A 21,980-nucleotide genomic window follows, 5' to 3' on the forward strand; every position below is an offset into this window, starting at 1 on the left:
TACATGAGCACAAGCCATAAACTGAACCTCTTCGCTAAGAGTCAAAGATCAAATAGTCTTCGTCCTCTTGGGGCATGATCCCAACCTCATCCTTTTAGGTGTTGGGAGGTCTTGCACTCAACAAGACTTGATCGTGATGGGCTCATTCAAAACCATTCAATTTCACTAGCAAGCCAAAAGACCATATAACATTTTTTTTAACTTTTTAAAATAATAAGAAACATGATAACACACAATCACTGAAAATAATACAACAAATATATACTATTTAATAATAAAATTATAAATATTTGAGAGTTAATAACACCTTCCTTTGTTAATAGCAGGACTGATGAAATACAATAGTAATCAAACTTAAAAATACCTGTAAACCTTTCGGCGCAACGTAGCACTTTTATGGTGCCTCCGCTAGTTTAAAAGCTTTTAGGAAGGGTTACCAATTTCCTATAAAACACGGATATTTCACCTAAAAACCCAGGAAGTATTGTTTTTACGCTTCAACGGAGGGCAAAATACGCTTCTGAACATATAGTCCGTGGGTTGCGAATTTGAAGAGCCTTTGAGAAGGAACGTACATAACTGTTCAGAGTTGCAGTAGAAGCAGAATGGAAGGAAGAGGGATGGAGGAAGACTCTCACAAATCTGGTGTCGTGGATGCCCTTGACTCTGACATTGCTGAACACAAGAAAACTGCTCTCCAGGTACACATGCCCTCCTCTGCCTTTAACATACTTCAATTCTCAATGATAGGATTGGAACCCATAACCTTTTTTTATCTTTTTCTCGAATGCACGATGCGTTGGGGACTCCTGGGATTTCTGCTCAGTTTTAGCCTAGTATTTAGACTCTGACTAGGTAAAGCACAAGTTGCTCTTGATCTCGGCCTGGCCGAAATGAGAGAGAGACAAATGCATATAAAAAGTGAGGTAAAAGCACAATAATTTTGCAAAATAAATTGGCCCAAAATTCATTAGAATGACCAAAACCACCCGTTTTTGTCAATCAAAAATCAGTACACAGTTTTCTCACACAATAAGCAGTCGCCGGTCTTGCAGATTATACTTTTTACGCGGTATAACTGAAACCCAGAAAGTTGGATGTGTAATTAAACAAGAGGGGAATGGGCAGTTTTGCAGCTTCGTGTCCTCCTCTCTCTCCCTGTCTGTCTCTGTCTCTGTCTCTTTCTCTGTCTACGTCTCTCTGTTTCTCTTTCTTATTTTCTTGTGCGACTAACTTCAGTCGGCATTTTTTTTTTTTGGGAAATGCTGAACTATGATTTTGAGTTTGTTTGTGGAAACTGGCGTGACCTTTTTTAATATAGAGTATAATACTTCTGTATCATTTATTGCATTATGATTTTGAGTGTGTATATGGAAACAGGTCTGTTTTTGATTCGATAGTATGGTATTTCCATACTTATTCATTGTATGATAATTTTGAGTTCATGGAAGTGGATCTGACCCGTGTTTAAGATAATAGTATGATACTTTCACATTACTCTTTTTATTATGATTCCGGGACTGTAAATAGAACCAGTTGTGACGTGTTTTTGATATGATATTGGTATTTCCTCTAAATTCGTTGCATTATGATTTTGAGTCTGCTCATAGAAATGGATCTGGTCTGTTTTTTACATAATAGCATAATAATTCTATGGCATACCTTATATTATGCTTTTGAGTCTGTACATGGAAACAGGTGTGATCTGTCTTTGATACGATAGTATGTTGTTTTCTTATTATTAATTGTATTGTGATTTTGAATCGTTCATTGAAATGGGTGTGACCTATTTTTGGTATCATAGTATGGTACTTCCCCTTCAGTCATTGCATTATGCTTTTGATTCTATTCACAGAATTGGGTGTGACGGTTTTTTTTATAATAGTATAACATCATTCACTGGATTATGATTTTGAGTCTGTTCATGAAAACAAATGAGACCTGTATTTAGATAATTGTATGGTATTTCCATATTTTTCATTGTGTAATAATTTTAAGCCGTTGATGGAAACAAGTGTGACCTGTTGCTTATATAGTAGTGTGGTATTTTCACATCATTCCATGTGTTATGATTTGACGCTGTTCTTGGAAGTGGGCATGACTTGTTTCTGATCTGATAGTCTAATGTTTGGTCTTCTTGCATTGTTTGGTTTCTGTGTTGCTGTGCAGGAAGGCAAACTGGATCTGGCTATTAATTCTCTTTTAGACATAGAGAAGCAGCTCAGGCTTCTTGCTGATGTTTCTGGTACGCGAAAAGTGGTAGTTGCAATAGTGCAGCTTTGCTATGAAGCACGTGCGTGGAAGACATTAAATGAGCAAATTACTCTTCTATCCAAGAAAAGAGGACAGCTTAAGCAGGTATATAACCCATGAATGATACCATATAGCATATATAGGTCTGTTATTTATAACATTTACAAGGACTTAAAATTTTGAATTCTGCTAAGAAGCAAATAGAAGAGAATTTTTTTATAGTTTATGTTTCTTACACTTTCAAATGCTTGGGGAGAACACTGTTTCCATTAGGATTCAAAGATTCTAGAAGTTGACTTGTATGCTGGAAAGTTGACAAAAACTTATTTAAATCCCATAAATAGAAGAACTTTGATTATATAAAGGAACCTTTGGCTAATTACTTACTATAGAGGATCTCATTAAGGAATGAATATTGTATATGTCTCACAAGGATGTTTTATTGCTACTTTTGAGTGTTGCTATCTACGACAAGCTAGGGCATTAAGATGGGGATAACTAGAACATTTGAAATATGGAAACTAAGAATTTGATATGAAACATGCTAACTTCACAGTTTTCAATGTAGAATGTTGAAAAAGATGCTATAGCTCTATCTAACTTTTGATACGATTTCAATTTAAAAGTTATTCTTAGCTTTTCAGATGATTAGCCTTTTTACATTTTAAGTGATTTTGGTTTTGGGCAATAAGCTATATCAATCTTGCATCCTATGAATTCAGATTTGTTGGGAAATTTCAAAACTATATATTTATTGGGAATCTGCAAAGCTAGTGACAAGGACAGTGAAAGTAAAATATGGTTTACTTTGTTATGAGAATTTCCATATTGACAAGTAATATTTTGTGAGCTTTTTTCTTGCAAACCACTTTTAGAAAAGGTCAGATTGTTTTTAACCTGAGCTTTGCTGAACAAACATAAAAGAGCTAGAAAATTAGAAATACTATGAAACCGTTGAGAGCTGATAGAGAACCTGAAATTTATCTTTTGAATTGTAGAAAGGTCCATGATCCATACAATCATACTAAAGGCGCCTGTCAGACATATGCGACCTTTTTAGTTCAAATGTGCTGCAGAGGAGAAAATTCAAAAGAAATTTGAAAGTATTAAATACTCACAATATGATTTTTCTGGTAAGTGAAGATTTCCTCGAAAAGATAACAAACTGGTATCCAGATTTGGAAACCAATTGTAGGAGGGTTTACTATTTTGCATTGAAGAGTTCTGGAAGTGTCTTTATCTGAAATTATATTGCCTTTTCCAGGTGAGATAGATGTGAAAAATTGGTGAGATAACCTTTGAAACCGAGTTTAAAATTTAACATTCTTGAACTGATCGATGGAAATAGCATATTGTTCCAAACCTTTGTAAGCGAGGTTGATCATACTCTCAGCAGATACCATGACACAAATAAACTTCCAAAATCTGTAATGCTTGAAACCATGGATGGAACACATTATCTTTTTGCATATAAGTAAGGATTAACAATCTTCTCCAAGAAATACTATAATTTAATATTCTTTCTTATTTGAAATAGGTCATGGTTTTACCTCTTTTGTTTTCTATTGCTCATAAATAAGAAGGTCACGGCTTTTACTTAGACTATAGTTTTTAAATTAAATTCTCAGATGGTGCATGAACATGGTCAGTCTCCTCTTCATCTACTTTTGATGCTAAGTATATAATGTAAATAGGTAGGAGATTTTTTAATGTGTATAGGTACTGCAATGGAATATTTCAGAAACAACATTAGTCAGGCCTTAGCCAAAAAAGATTTTACTTTGAGACTTCCAATTGAACTACAAGTCCATCTTGGAGGCCTTTTAATTCTGGTTGCCTTCTAACTCTGTACTAAGACTGTAAATTGTTTTTTCATCCATTGGCCTAGTTGCAATGGTCAGTGTTGTTCCCCCTATTGTTGGGCAGATACATAATGATAGCTGTAACACATCTAAGCCAAAAGTTTTCTAATAATGAAATGAAAAGAACCAACAACACAACCCATGTTGTTTACTTAGGTCCTAGATACATGTGGTGTTTGAAGTATATTGTGATCTATCTTGTCCTTAGGTCTATGGTTTGTGTCAATGTATTAAAGGTGTGAATTGTAGAGTATTCATGTCTATGTAACGATCAATAGCATATTCATGGTTTCATAGGCTTTGAGCATAAAGTTCCAATGGTTTCCAAGGTGCATCATTGTATCTCTTATCGAGTTGCTATTAGAGTAATATAAAGACTTGCCACTTGACCTTGTGTTTTATCAACTGGATTTGAAGGTGTGAGTCCATCTCAGGTGTGCAGCTGCCCCCATTTATTATTATATTTTGTTTTTTAATTTATAGATGTTGCAGGTTCAGCCCTTTGTTCTCTTAGAATGTTGCAAACTAGAAGGTGGAATTAGGCATCAGCTGGTAATCATGGCCGCCGCAATCATGCCAAAAAGTGTTTATGTCAGAGATCAGCAGGAAGATAAATTCTTTGGGAAAGAAGTTGATTGCTTCAGACATGAGAATGTTGAATCATAGGAGTGTCCAAGGAGATTTAGACTGTTGACTTTTAGATGGCTAAAATTATTAAAAAGAGAATTTTCAATTTTGGCTTTATGGCCTATCTTTATTGTATAGATACCAACTCCTCTGATCAGTGAGCTCAAAAATATTTTGAAGTTCAAAGCTGTTGCATAAATTTTGTGTAGTATCCGAAGAGCTTCCCAAAAAGCTAGAAAAGGGATTGGGACATATAATTGAATTAGACCTTAGCATGTGTTATACTAGTTTACCTTTTCATTTATGATTACTTTTAGAAATTTGAAATGGAGTGATTGGTGTGGGAACTGGGAACCATTAAAGAGATGAGCTATTGTCCATAGTATCAATCTTGTTGTCTTGGTCAAGAAGAACTATGGGTTTTAATGTCAATTATAGAACTTAGAGATTCAAGAGCAAATTACTCTCACCTATTATTTGTGATTTGCTTGACCATGGGGTTAAGTATTTTTCGAAGATTGAGTTGAGGTTAGCGGATTAGCATATCTGAATACCATTTTAGGATCAAGAGACTGCAACCTTTTGAACACATTAGGGCCACTATTAGTTTAGAGTCATTCTATTTGGATAATACAATGCCCTTAGCACATTCCATCCATTGAGGTATAAGCTATAGAGTAGGTTCCTCTACAAGATTGTCCTCATTTTTGTTGACAATATTCTGTTCGACAATAAAATAATAGCTGAACATTTGCAACATATGGATGTTGTACTTAGAATAATAATTAAGGAAAGGTAGTGTGCAAAAGAATTTAAGTCCTAATTTGCGAAGCAATCCCTAGAATGCATTGGTTGCATTATTTTCTTAGAAGGTTTTCTTGTAAACCATACAAATATAAAGGCCACACAAGGTGGCCTTCTGCCCATAAGTGTTTTAGAAACTTTGTGGTTTCCAAAGGACAACAATTTTCTACTAAAATTTGGTAGGAATGTCTCTTTAGTAGCCTACCTTGGATAGATTCGCTAAAAGGGGCACTTTATGGTGGTCCAATAAGGAACAAGAAACTTTTTGAAGGTCTTCCATTAGTTCTTGTCTTAGCTAACATTGGCCACCCTTGACCTTTCAAAGCCCTTTGTAATTGAGTGCAATATCTTTGGATTTGGAGTTGGTTAAGCGCCTTGCCAAGTTGATCATTCTATTGCCTTTGGAAGTGGGATGCTCATTGATAGGGAATTATGTATGTTTGCATATGAAAAGGAGACAAACCTACTTTGGTCCACTAAGGCACAAGAAAATTTTGAAGGTCTCATATTAGCTCTTGTCTATGCTATAGTGTTAGCTACCTCTGATTTTTCATAGTCCTTTGTAATTGATTGCAAAATCTTTGGATTTGGAGTTGGCATAGTGCCTTGCCAAGTTGACCATTCCATTGCCTTTGGAGGTGGGATTCTCATTGATAGCGAATCATCACTTTCAAGCGAAATTGCCAGGACTCCTGCGTAACTGCCAGCTAACTTAAATGCAGCAGCAGCTGGCTTTGTTGTTGACAAAATTTTCTCTGGTTCTTGGTTGTTTTCTGTCTCTGCTCTGTTCTCTATCAGACTTTACATCTCTTTCTTGCCTATTCCTGTTGTATGATGTTAAAAACATGTTATAAACTCTTTGTTAGTTTCATGAACTTGCTTCTTTTTTGTGATCTGATATGGATCCTGCAAAGAATTTTGAATCTCAGAAATGCCCTATAATGAGAAGAAAAAGGTTTACCTTACATCTTCTCAAGCGACATATATTTTCTTCATCACTTGTCATGGACTGACAAATTTTGCTCTCTTGGAGTATGCTTTTGAACTTTAAACTTGGCAAAACTAGTTTGGTTTTGTACTGCCTCTCTTTGGGACCTTCATCTTTTTCTCTCACTCTTGATGCTTAAGCTTTTGCTCTGGCTGGTCCTCCCGGACTTATCGTTGTAACACGCATGCTTACAAGTAGAGTGGTGCTCTCTCTTGGGAGATTCTTGCTTCAATATTTTCTGTGCTGTTCACATTCTTACAATTGATTGAACATTCATCATCATGAATTAACCATCACCTCTTTTAAATAGCTGCCTTTATCTTGTATTTTACAACTTTGACATTTTCATCAACGACAAATACAAATAGCTGTGAAATTGAAATGCCTGTAATGAAAGTAATGTGGATTTCAAGTCACTCACCCACCAAATCAACATTCTTTTTATGGAGTGTTATTCATTATGAGTACTATTCTCACCTTGCTGTCAATGGCCATATGTCATTCCCTCCTGCTCCCTGTATGGAACAAACGTTTGGCCTGATAAGCATGCTTGTAGATGACCATCAATGTGCTGTATAAAATTGACGTCAGACAAAAGTTGGTTTTAAAAAAACCTCTTGCAGCCATGGCTTATGTGCATATGACAACTCAAAATACTTGCTACAATATTTCTGCATGTATTTGAACTTTTCAAGTCTATTTCCAAACATCATTTTATAAGGCTTGGACCAAAAAAATTGATGATAAAATTGGAACTGTGTCTCAATGCTACAATCTTTGTTATGCACACATGCATTTTACAACAATAAAAAGGAACAAGATATTCTACAACTGATGTACTGCAACATATTCCTCAATTTTTTATTCTCCATTTGGATTTACTGATCCATTTTTATCAAGCTTGAAGTGTTTTTCTCTTCAAAGTTTGTCCTCTGAGTAGACTATGCAACTAAAAATCCCAAATATGGATATTCAAATGCACAATTTACCAAGTCAGTTTTCTCCATTTTTAAGTGTCCCTTGAGTCAGCCGATGTCTTAAGCTAAGGTAGTCAATCTTGATGAGAAACTTACTACCTATAAGCAATTAATGCTTCTTGGCGACTACATGCAAGACACAGACAACCAATATCTCTTTTTTGTATGCAAACATGCATGGTTCCCTATCAATGAGAAACCAACCTCCAAAAGCAATGGAATGATCAACTTGGTAAGGCACTATGCCAACTCCAAATCCAAATACATTGAACTCAATTATGAAGGGCTATGAAAAATCAGAGATAGTTAACACAGACGAGCTGATATGAGGCCTTCAAAGTTTCTTATGCCTTAATGGGCCAAAGGTAGGGTGCCTCCTTTTCAAAACATACATAAACAATAGTGTTTTTGAGTTTTTCTTTGACCTTTTCATATACATACATAAACAATAGTGTTTTTGAGTTTTTCTTTGACTGCAAGAAAAAGGTTGAAGTTGCAGCCCATAAATTTGGCAACATTGTTGGAGACTTGCCCAAGATTTATGTAGACGTCTTATATTTTTAAGCTGAGGATGAGACCATAGCACACTGCTGGCAACAGCAATACAATGATTGTCTTTTGAGGCAACATTAAAAAAGAGCACATGATTGTCGAAATGAGTTTCGGGAGTGGGGCAGCCAATCAGAGAGTTACTGACGAAAGACACAAGTTCCATTTTCTGAGAAAGTGAGGTTCAGCCATTGCGTAGCACATTTAGATTTTGTTTTTTCTTGAAGCGAGTGTTCACATTTTCCACCATACCTAGCAGAATTTTGTAAATCAATGTGTTCTTCGGGGCAGCTATGCTTTCAAAATCTCATTATCCTCTGCCAATCCAAAACAATCATGTGCAAAAGAAAAGTAATGAGAAGAGAGGTGGGGTTCGTGGAGAAGGGGGGTTTCATAAGATTTGAAACACCTAAATTAAATATGCAGTCCTCAGTGCAAATCTTATTTTGCTGAAATAACTTCAGGGGTGATGCTGAAATTCTATATGCTGCACAGAAACTTGAAAGTGATTAAGAGGTTTCCCTTAAGATGAGTGTGAACCTTGACTGACCCAAGGAGCTGATTTTGCCCCAAATTAAACTATTAGCACTATGTTAATCGACAAGAAGGATACCCACAAATTTCATTGAGTGGGATGGAAGTCTGCCCAAGTGGTCCCATCACAATGGGCTTTCCAAGGAACACCCTGAACAAAAGGAGACCACTCAACATTAGAGAGCTTAAGGGTTTGTTACTTGGAATTGAATCATCCCAACAATTGATGCTATGACCATTTCCTTGATACCTTGAAGTGCTATTTTTTATCAAATGAATAGCTCTAACAATCAGAGACCAGATTTTATAGGCACACGGGTTTTTGAAGGGTTGGATTGAGCAAGCACATGCCATTGTTACCATCACCACATTTGTGGTTAAGAATTTGCTTTTAAACAGTTGTTGGAGGATTTAGGAGAGTTTAAACAAGCTTTGCTTCTAGGGTAGTGCTCATAACAAGCACAAATCTAATTCCTAGACTACCTTTTTTTTTGTTTACAGATAAAATTGTGGTTTTTGAAAGGGCCCCAACCCTTTTACAACATGTGATCAAGAGAGAACCCATAATGACCAAATTGGTCAGATAGGAAACAAACAAAACAAAGAACAAACAAAAGACTTCTGATCAAGCAATTGGCCCTGGTTTGTCTATTGCAACCATAAATTCCTGTAACATTTTGACTTTGTCAAATCTATAGAGAATCTTGCTACTATGCAGAAGTTAGCAAAATCTTTATAAGCCATTAGGAACTTGCTGTTTTGATATGACATGATTTGTTATTTTCCCCACAATTTTGTTGTTGTTGTGATAAAACACTTCTGATCTTATTTTGCTTATGCTGTTGTTACTTGGATGGACTTAAAACTACACCAGTTTTAGAGTGCATTGGAATGGGATTATAAATTTACAAATTTCATTGTAGAGAAATCCAGTTGGAAGTTGCAATTGCACAACATCTCCTTCTAACTATAGCATTGGGGTCAAAACATAGAGCACAGAGGAGCATCACATTGCAGAGTCTCTATTGATTTCCATCTTCATAATATTGCTATGCAAAGATCACAAGGAGCATAGAGTAAACATCAGGTATTAATAAGTGATTACTCACTGCCATTTGCTCATATATGAATATACTCTTCTAAAACCCCTGTCGGTTGCATTGCATTGGTTGGTTCCTCTTATGCTTTGCTAGAGATCCTTCAAAGGCAAAAGGATCTCCATCAGCCAGAATGGGAAGAAACATTGTAACATAGCTGTTACTTTGTGTTGCAAACACTTGAAAGTGCCATGTATGACAAGACTGCTATTGCCACGTGTAACTACTATGACAGTGGGAAACCACCACATACAGTAGGACAAAACTGCCATGCCGCATGAATGACTGCCATGACACTAGTGGAATGGTCATGATGCATGAATTGGCATGGAAATTTCAAAATTACCATGCCTCAAAGTTACTTTGTGTTGCAAACACTTGAAACTGCCATGTATGACAAGACAAATCTGCTATTGCCACGTGTAACTGCCATGACAGTGGGAAACCACCACATACAGTAGGACAAAACTGCCATGCCGCATGAATGACTGCCATGACACTAGTGGAATGGTCATGATGCATGAATTGGCATCGAAATCTCAAATTAACCATGCCAGTAATCTATCATTCTCATTGAGGTTCGGTTGTTTGATGAAGTGAACTTGTTTCCTGGATTAAAAGAGTAGGTATGCTTGTGTTATGTAGTAAATTTGCTGATCATAGGCAAGGAGGATAAAGTCACTTTGAGCCCAAAAGATACTGGCAAAAGAAATGAAGATTTCATGGTACAGGGAGGTGCAACTTTTCAAAGTGAAATTCAAAGTCTTCTGGTCAAAGATGTAATTTTGAAAAACAAGGATTTTGTGAGGAAGCATCAAAATCTCCCAAAAACATATATTGTGTGGCATGAACTGTAATGGGGCTTACTTAAAAACCCACATTCTCAATTATGGGTTTTGCAAAGTAGTATTACAGGGTTTGTTGATTAGAGCTTTGTTCATGATAAAGTTGTTGTGGGCTCATATTCTTGAATGCCTTTGATATCAAAATTGTTAGTCTAATATTTTGTTGCATTGGGAAATTCCTAGGAGTTCACCCATCCGAGTGCTACTTTAGGTTGACCGTTTAACTTTGGATTGTTTGCTACCTTTGGGGACATTGCTCTCTAAGTGAGAGGGGATGTTATGTATCTCAACAAAACATTGTTAAGAGTATATTATGGTCTATTCTGTCCTTAGGCACGTGGTTTACATCATATCCATGTAATGTTTAGATCAGTAAAGTTTATGCCATAATGCAACTACTGTCAGGGTTTCTGGGAATTCAAGTGTAAAAACTGAGGGGAAAACCGGAGTTTTGTAGCTTTTATCATTTTCTTATCAATCTAATATCAGTTCGTGTTACTTGACTTCCCAAGTTTTATCACTTTGATTTGTAGGTGAATACATTTTGTGCATAACCTTCATTTGCTGTTCCATTTTGTTATTACTCATATTTTTCTTCGTTTATTCTTTTGTCCTTGTGGAATACTGAAATACCAATTACCTTCAATCAAATCCTTTCTCTCTACAGTACTCAAAAGATGTAAATAGAACTTAGACTGAGTAAGGTTGATGGATGCAAATTTTTGGCTTGTGCCAGGCAACTTCGTGTACCTTGTCATGCCCCTTCATTAGCTGGGTTGGCTAGCCTTGATTTAAAAAGTGCTTTTAAACACACCCATAATATTTAATAAATAAATAAAATAAAATATTTGAAACTTTAATTTGGGTGCTTAATTTTGGGCTGATCCATATTTTAAATAAATAAAAAAATAAAAAAAAATATTCCTTTTGCCGGTTGGCCATGTTTGGGCCCCTAGCACCAATTTTGAATCAGGTATAAATCAGCCTTTTGCTGTCTGGGCGAAGTTATTGAAGATTGATGTGATTTTTGGGATTAAAAATTAAAATCATAAGTTCTGTTTGCTAGGATGAAAACCCTAGCAGCCAGCCAGGTTGATTGCAACATTGGAGGTATTGGCTGAGCCTGTTCACAGTGCTGGGTGAGTTTTAGAAGGCAAGGCAGACTGCTGGAATTGTTAGGCAATGCTCAGATACGCCAAGCTAGCACACAGTACAGTCAGAACAGCGAATTAAGGGTTTATATATGCAAACAAGCGACCAGAAGCAGTTTGATCCCCTGCTTTGTGAGCTGCCAGTCATAAAATTCCTCCAGCCACCTCTCATAGTGACCCTGCATCAGATCTCATGCTTCAATCACGTGACAACTAGCATTGGGTTCACACTTATTCAAGAATTTCTGCAGTCCAAGATTAGCTCCAAACTCTAGTGGAACATCATTCCTCTACCAAACCTTGTTGGCCATATTGTGGGTGGCTACTGTGGAAAGGCAAGCTTATCATTAGTAAATCTGAAAATGCATACTGTGTAACTACTGGTTGTTCATTCACTTCATTGTTTACTGTTTGTAATGACGGGTTTATCAGAACACTCTATTTAGTCCTCTTTGAATTATTTACAATACAATTTATTAAATTTTGATTGTGTGTATCATATTTGTTATTGATTCCTAACAGTAGAAAGCAGATTTAATCACTTGTGGTTGGAGTCAGCAGTAGTGATGATCCATTTATGAATTTTCTATTTGTTTGGACTGGTTTACTCTAAAACCCTAGACCTGAAACCAAGGCAACTGCAAATTGTTAGTGCAAATACTGAATTTATAAATAATTAAATGAAATATAATCTAATAGACAAAGCTTCTTTGTAAACAATAATTATTTCAATTATTGTTGTAGTCAGTGAACATGCTCTAGCAATGTGATTAATATATCAGGCAAACCTTTCTATATAATATTTGTGCTTTATTTGTGTGTCTTACGTGAGCTAACCTTATTGTACTACATGCTCTTTTGCCGAGGATTTAGATAAAAATTGATCCATACTTTCGAGGGCTTTGTATACTTTGTTTGGTATGCACATTTTGGCCAACCTTTGGTTGTCATTGTTAAACTTAAAAGTGATCTCTTGTGGTGCATGCAGGCAGTCACTGCCATGGTCCAACAAGCAATGCAGTATATTGATGAAACACCTGACCTGGATACGCGAATTGAGCTCATCAAAACACTAAATAATGTCTCTGCTGGGAAGGTGTGTGGGTGCTTTTTTGTTTTTCCTTCCTCTTCTATAGCTGCAATATATTTTATTCTCTGGATAATATTATTTATTTTTACTATTGATGAGTTGTATCAGATTTATGTTGAAATAGAAAGGGCCCGATTGGTCAGAAAGCTTGCAAAAATAAAAGAGGAACAGGGTTTTATTGCTGAGGCGGCTGACCTAATGCAAGAAGTTGCTGTACGTATTGAACTCCTTTCTACTTTTTTTCACAGCAATCATTGGAAAACTGTGCTTCAAATTGTGTAATTTATAGTTTGTTTGCGAAAAACATGTATGTGTTTACATGGCAGATAAATTGCTTTTTTTTGTTGAGGTGATCATGAAATTTTTACATCTATTCCTGTTTTCAATTTTTGTCTGCTAATCGTGGTTTGTGATGTATTCACACTATTTCATATTACAGGTAGAGACATTTGGAGCAATGGCTAAGACAGAAAAAATAGCATTTATCCTTGAACAGGTACTAATTTATAAATTACATATTCACGGACATTGTGGGATTAGTTCCTATATTTGCACTTCAATTTCTTGACTTAGAAATATAAACACCATTGTCTTTCAGTAGGTATATCCTATTCATTATATTTGGCAACATTTTGCAGGTTCGATTATGTTTGGATAGGAAAGATTACATGCGTGCCCAGATACTCTCTAGGAAGATCAACCCTAAAGGATTTGATGCTGATACATCAAAGGAGAAAAAGAAACCAAAGGAAGGTGATAATATGGTTGAGGAGCCTCCTCCTGAAATTCCTTCAATACTGGAATTGAAGCGTATCTACTATGAGCTAATGATTAGGTAGGTAAAGATGTCTGACAAAATTTCTCTGCCAACTGATGGGTCTTTGAAAACATAAGCATTTGTTTTTTATATTAACTTCTGAGATTTGTTGATGAAGATGCACGGTAGTGGGCTTACCATATGATACTAACCACTTATATTAGGCTAAATGCCGTCATTAGATACAGTGAGCACCAGTATTCTATATCAATGTGTTTCAATCTTATTTCAAATCTTGTGGCTTCACTGAATTGGCCTATTGCCCTTTAAGTTTGTAACAATACTTAGAGTATATTAAAATCAAATCAGCTTGTATAATTTGATTCTTGATTATCATAACATTATTTTACCATGGAACCATACAATATTTTTCTTAAATGAAAGATTTTTTTATCACTTTGGAATAACACCTACAAAATATGTATACCATAAAATGCAAGTTTTGTAGACATGTGGAGACAAAGATGTCGTTCTAGGATGCTGTTGCAAGAAATGGTAGAAGATATGCCGGTAGATATCGAAATTTTAGGCAAAGTCGTCATAATGCCTAAAGTTATCCCCTGTGTTACCCTGCTCAAAAAGTGTACTCATCTCTAAGATGCATCATAGAGGTCAGGGCTTAGGAGAGATGCCTCTTGGCTACTATGATGCAAGTTTGTACAAGATAAATATTGAATAATAATGATTTATGAAATGGATGTAAAAATTATTGGCTACTTCGATCATGAAATGGATGTAAAAATGGAGGAGTCATTTCATGTAAAAATGGAGGAGTCTCAACCTAAGTACAAGGCATGACATGATTAACACAGAGTTGAGCATAAGTTTAGAGTTGTAGACAATATATGGCTGTACTTGAGCAAAGATAGACTCTAAGATTGAGCAAGGACATTGAAACGTAGATATGGTCCGTTTTAGACTTTTGAATAAGTGGGAAAATGTGCATTTAGATTAGAATTGTCTCCATACATGAAGTAGTGTTTTATTGTGAATATTGACAATTAATTTCTGTTTGAGCCTTCCATGCTAGCTGATGAAGAAAGAAGTTTGTTTTAGTCCTTTGAATTCCTTGCTCTTAATGCTCAAGAATAGTTGGAAGAAAGAATTTTGTTTTTGTCCATTGAAAACCTTGCTTTTAATGTTCAAGAATAAGTGATAACACCAAGGAGGTGAGAGCAGGAAAGTTGTTGAACTATGTTGAAAGAATAACTGCCATGTAAATCCAAATGATGTTTGAAGTAAGGGGTGGAGGAGTTTTTTTTTCTGTCTTTAAGATTTTGGGTCCAAAAGCCTTCTAATTGGGGAGGTGCGATACAAACTGGATCATAAGAAGGTTGTTACATTTAAAGTACCAAGCACTCTGTTGTATCTCTAGTCAAATCAATTATGTGTGCAACTTTATCTAGCTTGAACCATTCTCAAATACCCACAATTCAATTTTTCTCAACAAGATCAGCATATGAAATTTTGCTTAGGGGTCTATAGAGTTTGTGGAATGGTTCCGTAGTGTAATTGGACACCTTAAATTCAATCATAGTGGAAGTGGGTTCAACTCAACAGAGTAGAAACATGGTATGATTTTATCATTTAAAAATCCCCAGAAACTGCAAGGTGGAGACTTTACTTGTGTTATGGCATTTTTGCTTGTAGCATTGCATTCTTACATTGATCTGGTGACAAAATTGAGTTTTAATTCTTCATAGATAGGAGAGGTTTTATCTAGCAGCAAACCACCTTTTGCTTGTCTATGGTTGGAGAGTTCCTCGGATTGGTGGAATTGCATTCTCCTGAGATACAGTAGTCGTGATACTCTAGGAATGGCAATTTACAGGGACGATTCTTAGACCTGTGTGGTGATTAAGATTCAAACTCAGACAAACTTAAAAGATGGTTGCAAGCATCTGGTCTTCTACTGTAACTAGCTGGAAACAAAAAATGGGTCAGTCAAAGAGGAATTGAACAATAGGAAGTGATTTCATTTTCATTTCATAATTTTTTGGGATTCTTGTTTGGATCTTTTCTCATGTAGAGCTGTATAAATGCACTGTCAAGTGGTTGTCACAAAGAAAATTCATTCATTGCACTTGTTTTCTTATTCTACAATTATAGGTTGAAAAGTTCTTGTTTGAGGGTTTGGTAGGGAGTTGTGTGTGGCTGGGATTGTACATTTGCAACATGTTGCAGAGCAATTACAAGTGTAGGAAATTATGAAGGTGCTGAATGTGACTTCAAAGGTCTTGTGGAGGTAGAGAGCAAGATAAAAAATCACCTCATTTCTTCGAGGTTTCTTCCATTCCAACATTTGGTTCTCCATGGCAATTTCTTGTGCCAATACCTGATTGTGTGATATTTTTCTCTTCGTGTTTCTTGTGACTGAGGCAATTAGTAATTTCTTTCATTAATAATACTAAAACAACTCTTCTCTATCCATGCATTCATTGTTTTCTTAAACAAATTATAAGACACCAGTCATATAGTTGGCTAAGTTGTTACAAATAATTGGCGAGGTTTCTGTTATTATAGTGGTTATAGAATGTCTATACAAATTATAGATCAATAAGATGTTAAGACTTGAGTAATGCCTTGTCAAGTCATGATTGATAGTCTGTCACCTCAATGTTAGTTTCTTTGTTAATAAGAAGTTTCCCTCACTGTCATACCTCTTCTTTCGCATTGGTTTTCTAAATTGGGCCTATGGAGGTTGCAGATGGTTCTGATGTGATCTAGATAGTTCAACAATTTATGTAGGTTCCTTTTAACATAACAAAAACATAGTGAAGTTTTGTTGTTGAAATTCCTCAGAAAAAGTTGGGTGGTGGTTTTCTTTGTGCCATGGCAGTTCTAGAGGTGTCATAGTAGCTTTACGATTATTTACTATACTGCAATTAGGTTGTTATGTTTTGAATTTATGTGGTAGTTTCTCCTGTATCAGTTTCCTAACCGCCTTTTAGTCTATTCCCAGTCAGGTAGGTAAAACTGTATTGCCAAATGCACAGGTGAAAGAATTGGGCTTTTACCATTCATATGCGGTGAAGATTTTATCTAGCAGTGGATTCCACACTTCTCATATGTGGTTGGAGAATTCTCTGGGTTGGTGGGAGCATGTTTGTCCTAGATATGGTCATTGTGGTGGATTTATTTTAAAAATGGTTGCAATCTTACTAATTCACTGCCTTCACAAGGCCTATAAGGATACACTCAGCACCTGTATGTTATGCTTTTGTGATATTTGAACTTAAAGTATGTTGCAATTAATACAAACAGTAGTGTCTTTCATTACAGCACTAAAGTAACTCATCTTTGTACACAAATTTGCTGTTTTCTTATGCAAAGCGTAAGAGTACAGTCACATAATTGGCTAAGTTGTTATGAGGAATTGATGATATTGTAGTTTATGAATTAATTATAGAATATCTATACTAATTATGAATTAATAAGATTCTCAGACTTCGGTGTAATGACGTGTCAAATCAGGATCCTTTTGTACTGAAACCTTTTACTTAAGTGAGAGCTTTTCGTACTGAAACCTTTTACTTAAGTGAAAGCTTTGTTACAATTCTCAAGCAAAGAATTTCTTTGACTTCTTGGATAAGATATTTATTGAAGTTTAGTTATTAATGGTTTCTGAGATAGATCCTCCTTTTTTGCTATTTTGTAATGAGTAATCTTGTTTTCTCAAATTGTATTTTTAATGTCTCAATTTATCATTCTAACCTTCTTTCATTTGATGTTGGATAAGATGAAATTGTTTTAATTACATATTCGAAGCTATTCCATGTTAAGTTTGGATCAGATTTATATGATTAGGTAATTTTATATTTTTAAATATTGAACACAATGAACTTAATTTCAGTCTGATTTAGGTTCACTGCTAAGTGATTGTCAGTTTTCGCTTTCAATCTGATATAGATGCAGATTACAATGTGTGTGTATATATATATATATATATATATATATATATATATAGACTCACACAGATAATTTATATCTTCCACGTACGTAGTTCTTTTAACTGATTTAGTATTTCGATCTGTTATATTCTCCTTCATGTGTTCTAAGGAAATCATGTTATCCTTAAATAATATATCTACGGACTTCCTTAAGGGCCGTGCCCCTTTAACATGAAGAGGTGGCTAGCTAAACCTGTATCGGCTCATCAAAGAATCGAAACACTAACTAAACACGAAGTTACAATTAGTTAAGTATAACCGATCATTATCAGTCATTAACAAACAACTTAATAAAGAAAAGGAAATCGATCAGCAATTAAATCAATATTAAATGAAGACCGATAATAATAGAAATTGATGTCAGGCAGATAATATATATTCAAATGTCTGAGGCCGATAGGCCAATCAGACAGTTGAATTGTATAGACTTGATCAGTGAATTCCGACTGAAGATATTACATATTCAACACTCCCTCTTAGCTAGGGAGGAATCCTTCTAACTTCTAGTAAGATGCATCACCTTATGGTGATGGTATGAGTAGCCTCACTGTATGTGTAAGAGGAAGATATCACCTCACTGTGATATAAAGGATTTATGGCATGTCCATGGATATCAAGTCACATGATATCCACCATAAATGTCTCTTTAGATCATATTCATCATTATGGCTTGTCCATGGATATCACGTCTCATGATATCCACCGTCATGATATATCTTAGTATCTAAAGATATTATTACATGGCATGTCTACAGATTTCACGTCACATGAAATCCACCATGAATATCTCCTTTTATGTAATATCTACCATTATCGCTTGTCCACAAATATCACGTCTCATGATATCCATCATTATGGCATATCCATAGATATTACTACTAGAGATATAAACCATTATGACATATCCATAGATATCACGTCTCATGATATCCATCATAATGGTATGATCAATCAATATCGTAAGATCGTCACCTTACGATAATGATCAGAAGTACAAGTGTTCATCATTGAGAGATCGTCACCTCACAATAATGTTCACAGGGGCTCATCAAGCATTGAACCAATGTAGTCATGGAGTCACACACATGACACTAATCATGAACCATATCAGATTAATAAGATTGTATTGATAAGAGGTTACACTTTAAACATCTTAGATAATACATTAGTACTATGAAAACAAATCAATGTTGCTGAGACTCAATCTCAGCTAGAGCTACATTTTCAACCATACCAAGGTCACCTCGAAAGTATGCAAGCTTTATTCTTGCAAGAGGCTTGGTGAGGATATCTGCAGTTTGTTCATCTGTACTAACATATTTCAATTGAATAACATTCCTTTCCACCATGTCTCTAACATAATGATAAGGAATCTCCACATGCTTTGTTCTGTCATGAAACACAGGATTGATAGAAAGCTTTATACAACTCTGATTGTCACAATGGATGATAGTAGGGTCTAAGGATTGTCCAAACAATCCTCCAAGAAGTATTCTGAGCCACACAACTTCTCGAGCCCCCATGGATGCTGCAATATACTTTGCTTTTGTGGAGCTGAGAGCAACTGAAGATTGCTTCCTACTGAACTAGGAGATCATAGCTAAACCCAAATTGAAACGACACCCAGATGTGCTTTTCCAATCAATTACACTCTCAGCCCAATCAGAATCAGTATACCCATGAATGTTCAGGTCTACATCATCATATTTTAAACCATATCCAATTGTGCCCCGTAGGTATCTCAGAATATGTTTTGTCGCAACCAGGTGTAATTGTCTTGGTTCACTCATGAACTGACTAAGTGCACTCACTGCATAACAAATATCTGGTCTAGTGCTGACCAAGTACACCAAGAACCCAATCATTTGCCTGCAAAGAGTGGGATCTGCCAAGTCTGAATAAGCTGCATCTTCTCTTAACTTATGCAAGTTTGTTTCCCTAGGTGTAACCATGGATTTACGATCCATCATTCCAAACCTTTTCAAAATGTCAATGGTATATTTTCCTTGACTTAGAATAATTCCATCAGATTTCTGCTATACTTCTAAACCAAGGAAATAGTGTAATAGACCTAGATCTTTCATATCAAATTCAGATGCTAACTCTTGCTTACATTTGATAATAAGATGATCTTCTCCTGTAATTAATAAGTCATCAACATAAAGAATTAGGATCAATATTTCTCAATTAATTACCTTGAAATATAGGTTAAAATTTGCATCATTCTTGGAGAAACCCAAGCCCAAAAGGTAATGATCAATCCTCTCATACCAAGCACGAGGAGCCTGTTTAAGACCATACAATGCCTTATTTAATTTACAAACATGAGACTCTCTCCCATGAATCACAAAACGCTCAGGTTGCTCAATGTAGACCTCTTCCTCGATCACACCATTGAGAAAGGCCGTCTTTACATCCATTTGATGGATCTTCCACCCTTTAGATGCATCAATAGCAATCAAGGTTTTGATATAAGTATATCGGGCAACAGTAGCAAAGGTTTCTTCGTAGTCAATACCCTCCTTTTGAGAAAATCCTCGAGCTACAAATCTGGTTTTATATTTTTCTATACTACCATCAGCAGCATGTTTAATTTTGAAGAGCCATTTAGAGGAAACAACTGATTTACCTTCTGGTCTAGGAACAATGTCCCAAACATCATTCTTTAGAATAGATTGGTATTCTTCTATCATAACATCTTTCCAAACTTGAAGACTAGAAGCTTCCTCAACACTAGTGGGTTTTGACTCAATAATCTCACTCATTAATGCAACATAGTTGTTGAATTTGTGTGGTCTTTTACTTTCCCTAAAGGTTCCTTTTGGTGCTGCAAAGCCTTCAGCTTCTTGCATCATTTTTCTTGCCCAAAGAGGTCTTTTCCGGTTTACAACAATTTCTCGAGGTCCATCAGTAGGATCCAAGGGTTCATTTGGATTAAGATCTTCCACAAGTTCACGAGTCTCCCTCTGAATCTCAGGAGTATGGTCTTCTTCCATACATTGAGGAGGCTCTTGATCTTCAATGTCTATCTCATGGATATTCGTGGATTTTCTGAATGCAACATCTTCTTCAAAGATTACATCCCTACTTAACTCAATTATTTTTTGTCTAGGAATATATATCCTATAGGCTTTAGATGTTTCACTGTAGCCTACAAAAATTCCCTTCTTGCCGGAAGGTTCTAGTTTAGATCTTTTATCTTTGGGTATGTGTATGTATATTGGGCAACCAAAGATTCTCAGGTTTTACTCCAGTGAATGCTTCTTCGGGTGTCATGTTTCCTAAAATGCTGCGAGGACTTCTATTTTGAATACAAACAACAGTTCTAGCAACTTCAGCCCAAAAGGAGGTATGAAGATTTTGGTCATGTATCATGGCTTTGGCTGATTCTACAATGGTCCTATTTTTCCTTTCTGCCACACCATTTTGTTGAGTGTTATAGGGAACACTAAACTCCCTCTTAATCCGAGCATCACTACAAAAGTTTTCAAAGTTATTAGAGGTATACTCTCCTCCATTATCTGATCTTAAGGTTTTGATCTTTTCCCTGACATATTTTCAACTAGGGCTTTGAATTCCTTAAACCTCATTAGTACTTCATCAGATTCTTTACTTTTCAAAAAATATATCCAAGTTTTCCTACAATAGTCATCAATGAAAGTTACATAGTACAAGAACCCACCTAAGGAAGCTACTGTCATAGGCCCACATAAGTCTGAATGAATAAGTTCTAAAACATATTTAGATTTACTTTCACTGTTATGAAAAGTACCTTTAGTGTTCTTTCCCAAGGCACATCCTTTGCAAGTACCTTCACGTTCTTGGTTAATCTTGGGAAGTCCTGTCACCATCTTTTCCATCGAAAGTAGAGCACGAAAATGAAGATGTCCCAATCTTCTATGCCAAATCTCACGTGTTTGAAGAATCATGAATTAGTGCTTGAGAAGAGATAGTGCAAAGTTGATAGAGACACCCATGGCGAACCCCTATAGTTTGAGCCTTCTTGATGTTTGTCTTCTTGGGCCATGCTAGGACCTTGCCATCCATGAAAGTAATTCATGTTGTGACGTATTCACACATCGCCCCATTGCAAATGGGGACCCCTACTTTTTTCGCTTTGTGGGGTTTTGCTTTCTAGGTTTTAGAGTTTTGTCTATTAGCCTTTGCTTTTCGAGTGTCGCGAGGGGGATCACTAGGATGGCAGGCTCTGCTTGAGCTAAGGTGAGTCTTTGGGACCCCAGAATTAGGGTTTCTTTGGGATTCTTCCTCAGGGCCTGGTTTTGCTCTTGTTGCTAATTGTGTCTTGATTGGTGAGTGAGTATCATCCTTGAAGGTTTGAGTTAGGTTGAGTTGGTGAGTGATGAAGTCTGGAATGTCATCATGATCTTCAAATGCCCTGAAATTAGGCTAAGTCTGGAATGTCCCGATCCTGAAAT

At 35.9% G+C, this 21,980-nt stretch overlaps 1 protein-coding gene across 1 annotated transcript in view; it reads left to right on the top strand.

The window, feature by feature from the left end:
* The first annotated feature begins 369 nt into the window (after window positions 1–369).
* LOC131044735 (26S proteasome non-ATPase regulatory subunit 12 homolog A) overlaps window positions 370–21,980 on the top strand; it is a 37,870-nt gene continuing 16,259 nt past the window's right edge. Inside the window, exons 1-6 of the mRNA XM_057978132.2 lie at window positions 370–701; window positions 2,170–2,358; window positions 12,676–12,783; window positions 12,886–12,990; window positions 13,217–13,273; window positions 13,416–13,612. Coding sequence (XP_057834115.1) covers window positions 606–701; window positions 2,170–2,358; window positions 12,676–12,783; window positions 12,886–12,990; window positions 13,217–13,273; window positions 13,416–13,612 — 752 coding nt within the window. The 5' untranslated portion in view covers window positions 370–605. The remainder of the gene's footprint in view (window positions 702–2,169; window positions 2,359–12,675; window positions 12,784–12,885; window positions 12,991–13,216; window positions 13,274–13,415; window positions 13,613–21,980) is intronic.

This window comes from Cryptomeria japonica, chromosome 3 (genome assembly GCF_030272615.1).
Source record: "Cryptomeria japonica chromosome 3, Sugi_1.0, whole genome shotgun sequence".
In the NCBI taxonomy this organism is placed as follows: domain Eukaryota; kingdom Viridiplantae; phylum Streptophyta; class Pinopsida; order Cupressales; family Cupressaceae; genus Cryptomeria; species Cryptomeria japonica.